The 12,238-nt window shown below is 52.3% G+C and overlaps 1 protein-coding gene across 2 annotated transcripts in view; it reads left to right on the top strand.

Annotated features, from left to right (window-relative positions):
- KCNAB1 (potassium voltage-gated channel subfamily A regulatory beta subunit 1) overlaps positions 1–12,238 on the top strand; it is a 33,672-nt gene that overhangs the window by 17,414 nt on the left and 4,020 nt on the right. For both annotated transcript variants that reach the window (XM_015872119.3, XM_015872120.3), the window contains exons 3-11: positions 3,920–3,957; positions 4,971–5,050; positions 5,511–5,555; positions 6,473–6,517; positions 6,666–6,709; positions 7,388–7,474; positions 11,230–11,315; positions 11,438–11,558; positions 12,006–12,100. In XM_015872119.3, the coding sequence (XP_015727605.2) occupies positions 3,920–3,957; positions 4,971–5,050; positions 5,511–5,555; positions 6,473–6,517; positions 6,666–6,709; positions 7,388–7,474; positions 11,230–11,315; positions 11,438–11,558; positions 12,006–12,100 (641 nt within the window). The remainder of the gene's footprint in view (positions 1–3,919; positions 3,958–4,970; positions 5,051–5,510; positions 5,556–6,472; positions 6,518–6,665; positions 6,710–7,387; positions 7,475–11,229; positions 11,316–11,437; positions 11,559–12,005; positions 12,101–12,238) is intronic.

The following is a 12,238-nucleotide window of genomic DNA, read 5'->3' as shown; positions in this document are numbered from 1 at the left end:
AAGAACAGGGCTCTATTCCAGCAGTGCTGGGTCGGGTTGGATATTAGGAAATATTTTTTCTCCAAAGAGTGGCCAGGCTTTGGCTCAGCTGCCCACGGAGCAGTGGGTCACCATTCTTGGAGGTGCTCATGAACATGGAGTTGTGGCACTGAGGGCTGTGGGCAGTGGTATGGTGTGGTGGGGGACCTGAGAGGTCTCTCCCATTGGTTCTGCGATTCAGAAGTGCCTCTGTGAGCACTGCAGGACTGTGTGCTGGCCCTGTGGGTAGCCCACATGCACAACCCCGCTGCAGCTGTGGGGTCCCTGGCCCCATCAGCTCCCTTACCAGAAGTTGTACCACCCACGTGAGCAATGCTTTAAAATGTATTTTTTTTTTCTCAAGATGTTTTGAGAGTTGATTTTAAAATAGAGGGGGATATGCAAGTCACCCTCTATTACAAGTCACAAAAATAAGCCCTATTCCGGCAAGAAGAGCTCTTCTGACCAAAATAGATGCCAGGCTTTTAAAGGACTTACAAGCTGGTGTAGAGTTTTCTTTCACACTTGCAGTTTCACCAAGAGCAAATGTTGTTGTGTGAGAGGAAGTGGTGGCAGAAAAATGCCTTGCAGAGCTTTTCTTTAATTGCAGGCACGTGGGGCCGTGTCCCTATAGATCAGCCCTTGGGAGCGCAGCTGCAGGGCTGGGTGCTGGCAGCCGGGCAGGAGTGGGGCCAGTGCCATGGGGCAGTGACCCCGTGGTATTCTCATGCTTTTCCTGGGCTCCTGTAGCCCAGAGTGTGCTGGGCTGGGGAGCGAGGGAAAGGGGAGCCTTGGGGTCAGCAGTCATTGCTGTGATGTGCATCTCTTCCAGGGCACAGCTCAGTCCCCTCTCACAGCAGGTCTGTCAGTGTCTGCCCCAGTACCCACATGGGCAGCTGTTTTGTGAGCTCCCTGCGCAGCTCCCTGGGAGATGCATTTGTCTCCCTAAGCCCCTGCAGCATGCAAATCCAATTGAAGTTGTACCCAAGTTTCTGCCAGCTCAGCAATCTGCCTCACAAATGTGAAATCTCACTGCGTGGGCACATCTGTGCATGCTGTCGGTGAGCCCAAGGTGAGAATTTCAAAGGGGAATATCAGAGAGTCCTGCCCTGGGCAAGTGCCTGGGCTGTGGAAGGTTTCCGCAGCAGTGTTGGTTCAGAAATGTGTTTGGGATGCAGGAAGAAATAAGGTCATGTATCCTGGTGGTTAATTCAAAGCAAAGTCAGAAGATGGGCTGCTGGTGCTCAGCAAACACAGAGACGGCCTCCAGGAAAGCAAGGAGGGCTGCGAGGGAAGGAGCAGCAGGATGAAAGCAGCCACCTCAAATCCAAAAACCCAAATCCAGAAAATCCAATTCCTCATGAAGAAGCCCAGGAGAAAACTCCCTCTACAAGAGGTTCCTACAGCTGCAGAGCCACCCGAGGCGCAGACCCAGCAGCATGTGGTGCAGAAAGGAGTCAGGCCTTTCCTTGAACCTTGGTGGCTTTGCTTTGGGGCAAACATTTTGCAGACCCCACAGGTAAAGACACCCAGACATCAGTGGAGCAAGGATGGATGTGGTGGACAGGAGCTTCATGTGGCACTGCCTCACTGCAGTGGGGTGTGGATCCGTCCTCAGGGGAGGCAGAGCCCTGTCTTCCAGCCAGGATCTCTGCTCTTCTGAAAGGTGACATATCTGCCAGCAGTGGAATTATCAAGCAGTGAATTTTGCATCAGCAAATAACCCAGAAATAGTCACGCCGTGCTAAGCTGGGAGCTGTGATGGGAACAGAGCTGAGTCCAGCTTCACTGTAGAAATTCCTTCCTTGGAGCTCAGGTATCCAGCTGGGAAGCAGCTTGTCAGTGTGGGGCAAACACGGCTGGGGAGCTGCTGTGCCTTGGAGCTGTGCTGCACTACACACACCACACTGGAGAAACGTCCTTGGCATCTTTTTGCATTCCTGCTGTGTCCCCAGTTTCAATCTTGCTCTTCGCTCCCCTCCCTGATAGCCTCAGTGCTCTTGTAATTCCGAGGCATCTCTGCTCGTGTCAGTGCTCCCTTTTACACAATAGAGAAAGGATCACAAAAGGTCAAGGGCCCTGAAACGCACTGTGTCTGTGCTGGTGTCCCGGTGGGGCTGAGGGCACTGGGGCTGTGCTCACACAGCTAATGGGGACAGGCAAAGGGCACACGGCTGCTTGGTGCGGGGACAAGGAGGGGTTGTGCTTCACTACTATTTTTTTTCTCCTGTATCTCTTCCTTCAGAACTGCTCCTGTTGGGCTGTGAATCATCCTCAGCCGCTGCTGGAAATGCCAAAGGAGCCTTGTGCTTTCTAGAAGGGAATTTTGGGAACCACAGCCTCCCTGGGCACATCACCACGGCCCCGTGCTGCTCCCATGTGTCCCAGCTGTGCCCTTGTCAATGCTTTTGGCTGCTTGTGTGCCTGTCCTACTGCTCTTGGCACATCTGGGTATTCCAGTCTTGGCCTGGTGCCTTCTCCTGCACATCCTGTGCCCCTCAGCCCTGGATGCAGCAGAGCCTTGCAGTTTCCTGCTGCCCTGGGGGTTGTCAGCACCCTGCTGGCTGGGCCTGCAGCCACCAAGGCAATGATTCCTCCACGGCTTCTGACCAGTGGCATTCCCAGCCCTCGGACGATGATCATGAGCCTGAGCTCCTTGGCACCCACCCTACTGGGAGGATGGGCGTGGGGGAAGGCGGGTGTATGGAGGGAAGGTGTACCCAGTTCTGCATATATTTACTATTTATATGTAAAGAGAGAAAGAGCTCGTTGTTCTCATGTGGCTTAGGCACCCGAAGGCTCATTTCTAATCAGTCAGTGTGTGACGCTGATCGGGTGGGTGGAACCAGCCCACGGCAGGCATTGGAGCTGGGTGATCTCCGAGGTCCCTTCCAACCCAACCATGCTGTGATCTCTTCTGTGTGTCCCTGGTGTCTGTGAGTCTCAGCCCCGTGTTGAGCTGGGGGCTCCTCCCGCAGGGTCCTGCCCAGTGCTCCCCACCTCCACGTGTGTTTAAGGATCACTTTGTGGTAAACAGTCTCAATGCTTTCCCCCCCCACCCCCCTTCCTCCAGTAAAGATGCATTTTAATGTATTCTTACAAAAATAACTCTTCTGAAGCTTTAACATGGAAATCAGTCTTAGTCGGAATTTTCACTCGCACAAAGGAGCTTAATGATAAAATGAAGCCTATTTTCATTCTTATCATTATTATGTGGCACCAGAGCATTTCGTGATAAGAAAAAAATACTTTTTCCAAAGGCTTTGAAATGCAGTGAATGTGGCAGGAAGGAGGAGGGCCCTTCCCTGCACCACTGGGGCTGTGGTGGCAGCGGGTCCTGGCAGGGAACAGCTCGATTCCTGCAGTGTGGCAATGCAGTGTGGGCCAGGAATGCCTGCACTCTTTGAAGTCTCATTCCTGTTCCAACAGCAGCAACGTGCTCAGCTTTTATAGACTGGAAAGGTACGGCCTTTCCTGAGCCCTGGTGCTTCTGCAGGAAATCCAGAGTTTCCATGTGAACACGTCTTCAGAAGTAACTTTGCTTATATGCAAAGGAAGCTGGTGCATAGAAAACTGTTAGTGAGGGAAAGGGCAAATCTCTGCTGGTAGAGTGGGGCCTTTACTTCAGTTCCTGGCCAAGGGTGGGTGCGAGTGCTGGGCTCCAGCTCAGGGGAAGTCACTGCACAGGTTTCAGTGCTTCAGCAGCTCTGAGCACTTCCTGGCTGGGGTTTGTGTTATAGTGAACACTGAAGCAGGGATTTGGGAAGTCTCACTGCCCCAATGACATGTTTCAGCACCTCCAGGATGTTTCTCTGTTCCCAATTGCTCCTGATGGATCTGAACACTCAGACTCTGTTTCAGGAGCCTTTCCCATTGTAACTGGTTGTTTTGATCTTTGTAGGGACCTGGGTCACTTTTGGAGGTCAAATCTCAGACGAGGTAAGTGACCTTTTCTTCCAGCATAATGCATGAAGCAAAACTACAGAGAGTGTGTATATATAAAAGCATGGCCAGCTAACGGGAGTGGGGTATGGTGACAGCAAATGGCAGAGCGTTGGCACGCAGAGCAAAGCAAGACTCATGCTTCTGCTACAAAATATCTTAACGAATCTGACATTTCCCAAGATCAGCTTTAACGAAGGCATCTCCCCCTTGAAACAACTCCCCTCTGCTGCGTGGAGCAGTATTTCCGTGCTGTGCCATTGGCAGCAGTACCGCTCCTGGAGCAGAACTAGGAAAGCTCTATTTTTGCAGGCTGCGTGTAATGAGCGGCAGTCATAGCTAACAGCAGCGTGGTGTCTCACAGCAGTGCTTTGATTTCCACTTATTTTGCTATTTTTTCCCTAATAAGATGAGACAAAAGGAAAGGTGCTTGGGTTTCCCTCCCGCTCTGGTCTCCACCACTGTTCTGCCCATGTGGGGCTCACTGCTGGCTGGGTACACCAGGGCTGCTCGTAACAAGGCTCCAGCAGCCCTCCGTGTGGTGCCACAGCAGAAATCCCAAAATAACTCCTGCAGCAGGCACAAGGCCCAGCATTCTGCTTTCAAACGCTTTTCTTTCTTTCTTTGTAAGCGATTCGACCTTTGCTGGTATTTCTGATCGCTGCACATCACTGAGCTGCATTTATTCCTGTTTCTGGGTATTGTGGTCTGAAGCAGAAAGAGCCGTTTCAATGACAAATTTGGTTTCCTGGCTCTCCTTGTTTAGAATAAGTCAGTGCAAAAAGGCAATGCTCAGAACAAAAAGACAAATGTATCCCTGCACTAAACCCCATAGATCTGCAGAGTGATTTCTGTAACCTTGTTAAATTCTTGGCTGCTTTCCCATTGGAGAGCACAGGGCTTTTCCCTCAGTTCCTCCCAGGCTTGGCCCCAGGGGCTGTGCAGCTCCGTGTCCCTGCTGAGGTTGATGTAGTGGCACCATTTCACTCATCCCCATGTCTGTCCCACAGGTGGCCGAGCAGCTGATGACCATCGCCTATGAGAGTGGTGTCAACCTCTTTGACACGGCCGAGGTGTACGCGGCGGGCAAGTGAGTCCCTGGTTGGGTGCTGTTTGGGTATGAGGGGTCCCAGCTGCACTGAGGTCCTTCCCTGTGCCTCCAGGCACGGCTTTGCTTGGGAAATCTCCTCATTTTTGGAGCACACTTTAAAAAAAAAGCCAACCCTGCACCCAGCTGAAATGCATCACTGGTGCTGCCTTGAGCACTCACTGGGAAACATCCTGGATAAATGACAAATCAGTGCCTGTCTCAGTGGTGATTAATGGTCCATGATGGTGACAGCTCTGAAAACTCCGCAAGCAAGGAGCAGTTCTAGCACAGCTCATGCTTTTGGTATCATTGCTGAACTAAGAAAAGGAAAATGTCCATCCCCAGCTTTAGGGGCAGTGTCCAGTGCAGGACCACTGGGCTGGGGCTGGCTGCAATGTGGAGCTCTGCTTGCTCTGAGCATCCTTCGTTGCCTCTCACACGGGCTTTCTCTTTTCTGCAGGGCTGAGGTCATCCTGGGGAACATCCTCAAGAAGAAGGGCTGGAGGTACCGTGGTGGGGCAGCAGGGACATGTGGGAGTGGGGAGCCCACCAGGTTCTCACATACGCTGTGCATCAGCTAGCCAGGGTTGGTGTAGGACTTGGGAGGTGACTATGGGAAGCACTGGGCTCTGGGTGCAGCTCCATCAGCAGTCAGCCCTCCTAACTGCTCCTCATCGCTGCCTCTTGCAGGTGGAGGCCTGGTTAGGAGCTGGCTCTGTGGGCGTCCCTGCATTTCAGGGGCTGGGGCTGATGGCCATTTAGGGACCCTCCACACCAAACCATTCCGTGACCCTCTGATCTCTGTGCATTCATCCTCATTTCTGCTCACAGATGCAGATTATTTGTGCAGCAGGTCTGCACACGCACGTAAGGCTGTATATTAAGAATGCAAAGCTGTGATGGGCCTTCATCTCGGCCGCCTGGTAGGAGATGATACCTCATGTAAATGAAGCACATTAGCATACATGGTGTCATCTTAAGAGCATTTACATAATCTTTAAGGCTCTCCCCTGTGTGTCATAGCCTGCAACCATAGAGCGGTCCCAGCGGTGTTCTCACCAAAGCCAGTGCCCCTGTTCTGAGGGATGGATGCTCACTGGGAAATGTTCCACATCCTGTGGCAGAAATAAGTCAAGCCAAGCAAAACCCAGGCAAATTGTTACACTCGTACAAATTTGCAGCAAAACAGTTTGCTGATGATAAATATTTGATCTACTATCACACTGGAGATTAATTCAGCAAATGTATCTCTCCTGGGATGTAATGCCTGAGGGAGCGCTCCTTCACTGTGAGCCATGCTGCTGCCCATGGATGCTGTGAGGGTGGTGGTGCCTTTAGGGGGAGGGCACTGCCTTGGAGCCAGGTGGGCTCCTGATTCTGGGATCATTTTCTTTAAAAACAAATGTTCTGTTCTTTTCGTAGGCGCTCCAGTCTGGTCATCACAACAAAGCTGTACTGGGGTGGAAAGTAAGTTCAGCGATGCAGAGCGGTGACTGTTGCCTTGGGGCTGAGGGCTGCCACCCCTTGCTCTGTGCCCAGCTGGGACATGGGGCCTCATTTCTGCCTGCTGCAGGCTGGCACCTCAGCCCCCTAACTGTGTGTTTTGTCTTTACAGGGCTGAAACAGAGAGAGGGCTTTCAAGGAAGCACATCATTGAAGGTGGGTGCTGCACCTGGCTGTGCCTCAGGCATTTTCCTGTGCCAGAACTCTGAGTTTTTGCCAGGTACTCCACAGGGCTGCTGGTGGTTGCTGGTACAGTGGGCACAGTCCCACACTGGCTGCAGTCTGTAGGGTGTAGGTAACTCTGAGGTGATGTGTCTGTCTGTGGGCAGCCCAGCAGTGCAGGTGGGATCTTGGCCATCCCACAGCATCCAACCCCCCTCAGCCTTTCTGTGAGGAGCCACTTTGCAAAAGGACAGAGAAGCACTGGCAGCAGATGGAAGAACTTCCCAGAAGAAGTATCAAACAGCATTAAGGTCTCTGTTAGCTATTTTTTACAACACATGCAGTGAAAACAGCCATTTCTTGGATCCCAAACTCCAGCAAACGTTTTCAGATGGCTCTATTTTGGCTTCTTCTTCATGAACATTCATAAAAACATTTTGTTCCTGGGAAAATTTGTAGCGTTAGGACATCTCCCCATCACACACACACACACACACGTATGTGGGCTTTTGGCACCCACTGCCACCAGCTCCTCACAGAGCCCACGATGGGGGGTGCATGGACCCATTGCAGGGCTGGAGACTTCAGAAGTCTTTTCCAGCTGTGATTCTGTCTCTCACTGCACCTGTTCTGCTGCTGCTGACCCTGCATTGCTGTCTGCTTTGCCCACAGGGCTGAGGGCCTCCCTGCAGCGCCTGCAGCTGGAGTACGTGGATGTGGTCTTTGCCAACCGCCCGGACAACAACACCCCCATGGAAGGTCAGTGGCAGCTGTAATTGAAGGTTTTCCTGTGACTGATCCTGGCTTACAGGCTTATGCCTCTGATGGTAGGAAATGAAAAACAAATCTTTATTAAATATGCAGGCAGGGCAGCTTAAATATGAAACAGTTCTTTCATGACATCCCGGGGTCCTATAACATTTACACCCAAATGAATTTGTATGTCTTTAATGGAAATAGACATTCCCTTTAAATCCTATGGTGACTTTAACATTCCTTCCTGTACTTCCTTTCCTCATCCCTACAGATGAGGCTGAAATGAGTGTGTTTGCATTTAGGAAGCCTCTGTGCCAGCTGACCTGCCTGCACCCCCTGCAGTCAGCTGGGAGGGAGGGTGGGGACCCCACAACGTGCCTTTCCCATCATTGGGTACCCACACCTGCCTGCTCCCTACTGGCTGCATTCACTGCACAGAGCAGCATCAGCAGAGAGCTCGGTGCTGTGCAGGCAGCAGTGCCCACTCTGCTCAGCGATGGCCGTTGGAGGGGCTGTGCTGTGTTGGGGAATGGGGGTGTTCTTTCCTACACACAGCACAGCTGAGCTCAGATGCTGAAGGTGTTTAAGCAGCTCTGCACAGGCTGGGGCTTGGCAGCTCTGTATAAACTGTGGGACTTGGTGAGATTTTCAGCAGGGTGAGAAAAGGGGCGCTTGCATTATGAATGGCGCGGTGTTTATTCTTTCCATGTACTTCATGCTTTTTTTATGGTTCACCTACTAAGCCACTTCTATCCCAGAGCATCTGCTGGGCCATCTGTCTGTTCGGCAAAATCTGGCACGCGTGCCAAGTGCTAAGCTACCTTCACGAGGCACAATCCCAGCTATGCTCTGTGTCCTTACGTGGCCACCCTTTCCCTATGAGCAAAGAGCTGCTCCCAGCTCAGCTGAAAGCCATGTCCTGGGTGTGCAATGTGTGCTGCATCACCTGCGTGCAGCTGCAGGGATGTGGGTGGCTGGAGGTAATGCAGCCACCAAGTGCTTTGGGAAGGGCAGGAGCTCCCTGTGTGTGCTCTGCAGCTGGGATCCTCAGCAGGGGATGGTGCAGGTTGCATGCTGATGGTGAGCTGTCTGTAGGTCACCTTGATGTTGTTGCTGGTTATGCACAGTACCAAATCATGGCAAACTCGCTCGAGTGGGCAGTGAGGCTGTGTGTTATGAAATGCAACTGGGGAAATAAGGAGAAGTGTAAATTGCTGTCACGTTATTTCTATGCTTGTGCATGCAAGTAGGTGAGGTTGGAAGGAGGAACTGTCCTGGCCTGAGCTCATGGCATGGGACGCTGCTGCTGGGTGTCAGGCTGGGCTTTCAGTCTCTCTCTCCTGATGAGCTGTCATTCCCAGGCATTAAAATCTTAACTTGGAAAATATCCCCCTTCTGAACAAAGGAGATACCCACAGTCTGCTCAGCCGGGCACTCCTCTCCCCCTGCCCTCACGCTACATTAGTCCCGAGGAGATGCGATCCCAGGCTGCATCGCAGATGTTTCCCTCCCCCTGGGCAATGTGTGCAGCTGAGCAGAAGGCAGCGCAGTGCGGCACAGCCGGGCAGCCCCACACCGGGCACTGTGCTCCATATCAGGGCACGGAGCTGCCTCGGGTTGGTGCTGCCTGGCTGCAGGGTTTGGAATCATTGGAGTGCTTTATTCTGAGAACTCCCCCTCGAAGCAATGACATTTCTGCCATCCGGCAGTGAGCTGCCCAGATGGGTGCTGTCTGCAGACCATCCAGAGGCATACCCATGGGGAAAGGGTCTGGTAAACAAGAGCAGTTATAAATATTCTAGGTTGGCTGTCGTTCTTTAGGAGGGAACAGAGAAATGGAAACAACCATGGGCCAAAGCGTGTAAGAGGTGTGATGGAACACCCGTAAGAACTCCTAAATGATAGTATGGCAGAAATAGGAAACTAACAGCAGTGAGAAGAGGGTGCTGTGGGGGAATTCCCAGACAGGATTACTCTGTTGAAACCCCACAGCTTCACCCCACACATTCACCCCAGTGTGTGGGTGCTCGGGCTGTTACTGTGCTGGGTTGGTGGGCAGCTTGCTGGCTGTGCCTGCCCCAAACAGGATGGCCCAGGAATGGAGAAAAGGGCAGATCTGGGGGAGAAAACAAAATGGGAGAACAGTATTTGGCATCTGAGAGCTGCTCTTCACCAGGGGAAAGATCAGTGCTTCCATCAGGAGTTCTGCCTTTTTGGAATGAAGACAGACACCCATGGAAGAGGCACGCTGTCACTTTTAGAGTCCTCTGAGGGTTATAAATGAAGCCTTTCTGTGTTTAGCTGCTTGTCGCTGCCTGCAGGAGAAATCTCACAATAACCTCCAGATTGGCACTGTGAGCGACTCTCTGCCAAGCTGTTTTTTTTACCCCATAAATAGGATGAGAACTCTCATGGTACAAAAGGCAGCTCCTCTCAATCTCAAGGCAGTGATGGCCAGCATTGTTTCAGCAACCACAGCGAGTGCTTTGCAGACAGACAGAGCCGCATTGGTGCTGAGCGGGCTGGGAGCTGCAGCACGGCCTGGGCTGTCTCTTGCAGCTCTCCCAGGAAAGGGCACTCTGCAATCTGGCAGTGCTGCTGAGAGCGGGGTGCCTCGTGCGTTACCCATACAGTGACTAAGGACTGTTTTCTTCTGCTTCCCAGATCCGCTCAGTGTATTTTTGTCAGTCTGAGTGATGCGCTGTTCATGGCTCACATCATCCATGAGGGTAAATATTTTTCAGGGCCATTTTTCAGTGCTGTTTTTGTTGCTGGGAGGATTGAATTACTCAACAAGATCCCATCCAGCCGTGGCTTGATATGAAAGGGGGAAGTGGAGGAGGTGTGAGTGTATCGTGCCAAAGGAGGAAGATGAACATGGGGTGGGAGGAAGGCTCATCTTGCATCCTTGTGTGGGATCTCTTCTTTCCCATGCATCTGCTATCTTCTCCTTTTACCCTGTGAACCATCCCAGAGGGAAGAAATTGGTTTTCAAGCTGGTGCAGCCTCATCAGAGCAAAGCAGCAAACAGAGCTGGAGGAGCCCTGCATGTCAGACCCACCCCTGCTGACTGGCAGTGTTCACACCCACTCTGAGCCCATGCTTACAGCTCTGTTCCCTGGGAGCCACTAATCAGGAGTGGCAGGAGCAGGAGAACCCTGGGGTGCAACAAGGGCAGGAGATCCAACACAAGTGGGTGTCAGCAGGTTGAAGCTGTGTGCAGAGCAAGGAGCCCAGCAGAAGCCGCTGTGTTCTCCAGGTGCTTCATTTCTCAGCAGCATCTCAATGGCCGTAGTGTAAAGAAGCAGGAGCTAATATGTACTCTTAGTGAACAAAATAGAAAATGATCTATTATTTTTTCTTCTTTTGGTTTATTTTTCAGCCCTACTGCCCTCTAGTGATAAATTTTAGGAGGAGTATCATTATGGGCTAATACTTAGGCAACAACCAGCCGGTAAAAGTTCCTTAAAGCTGTGAGATAAGCCTCTTTGTGCCTCCCGTGCCAGTGCTTTCCCTCCACTGAGCTGCATGGTGCAGCAAGCCACCAAGCTTTGCTCCTTGCTGCCGTGGGCTGGGGATGCTCTGGCTGCAGCACCCACAGCTGTGGGACCTGCCTTAAATCTGCATGCAGAGATGGTGACTGTGTCCTGCAGTGCCGTGCTGTGCTGGCAGCCCCCAGCTGTGATGGTTGCTCTCTGGCATGCAGGGGCAGCTGGGGGGTGACACAGAATTCTCATATGTTTGTCTTTTCCCCTTAGAAATCGTCCGAGCGATGACACACGTCATCAACCAGGGCATGGCGATGTACTGGGGAACGTCACGCTGGAGTGCTATGGAGATCATGGTAAAGCAAAGCCATAAGCTGGCACCAGGACATACATTTCCCAGCCCCCAGGGCTGCTCTGCAGGGTGTGTTTGTGTCACTCTGTATATGACTGGTATGTTCCCTGCATGGTCTCTCCCCAGGAAGCCTACTCGGTGGCCCGGCAGTTCAACATGATACCGCCCGTGTGTGAGCAGGCTGAGTACCACCTCTTCCAAAGGGAGAAAGTGGAGGTTCAGCTGCCAGAACTGTACCACAAAATAGGTAAATCTGCAGCCGAGCACTTCATCTTTTTCATTTCATAGCTGAGGGTCATAGCTGAGGCTCTGGAGAGGAAGAGTGATTTCCCATCTCTCCCCACTGCTGCACAAGCAGAATGCAAGAGCCAAGAGTCAAGCAGAAATCTTGACTTGCTGCATCTCTGATAAGGAGAGGTGTTAATTGCTGTGACTGCATTGTGCCCTCAGTGGGCACCGACCCATCTGAGCATGGCTCATGTGGGGCTTTGTGTGAGCATTGAGGGCACCCTATGAGAGGAGGAAGCATGGCTGCATCTGCCTGGATGATGCTCCCAGTGCCCTCCAAGGGGCTGAGCAGCCCTGGTGGTGCCACACCAACAGGCAGCAGTCACTGATCTCTGGGATGAGCGTGCAGGTTCTGGCACAACCCAAAGGTCTTCTGGTTCCATGACTCTCTGTCCACTCTGTGCAGGGGTGGGTGCGATGACGTGGTCTCCCCTCGCCTGCGGGATCATCTCAGGGAAATACGGCAACGGGGTCCCCGAAAGCTCAAGGGCTGCCCTGAAGGTATTTGAGTCACTTGTTTGGGGAAAGGGGATGCGCTGCAGTGCTGAGGGTGGGCAAACAGAGGCAGGAATCCATCCCCACTGCTGCAGGGCTACAGGAAATGAGCTGAAAGAAAGATGCAGCCTGCACTGATGTGCT

The sequence above is a fragment of the Coturnix japonica genome, chromosome 12 (assembly GCF_054131305.1).
Source record: "Coturnix japonica strain WE chromosome 12, WE-NBRP24, whole genome shotgun sequence".
NCBI classification, from domain to species: domain Eukaryota; kingdom Metazoa; phylum Chordata; class Aves; order Galliformes; family Phasianidae; genus Coturnix; species Coturnix japonica.
Note: the sequence above shows the minus strand (reverse complement) of the source record. Positions and strands in the feature narration are given on the sequence as shown.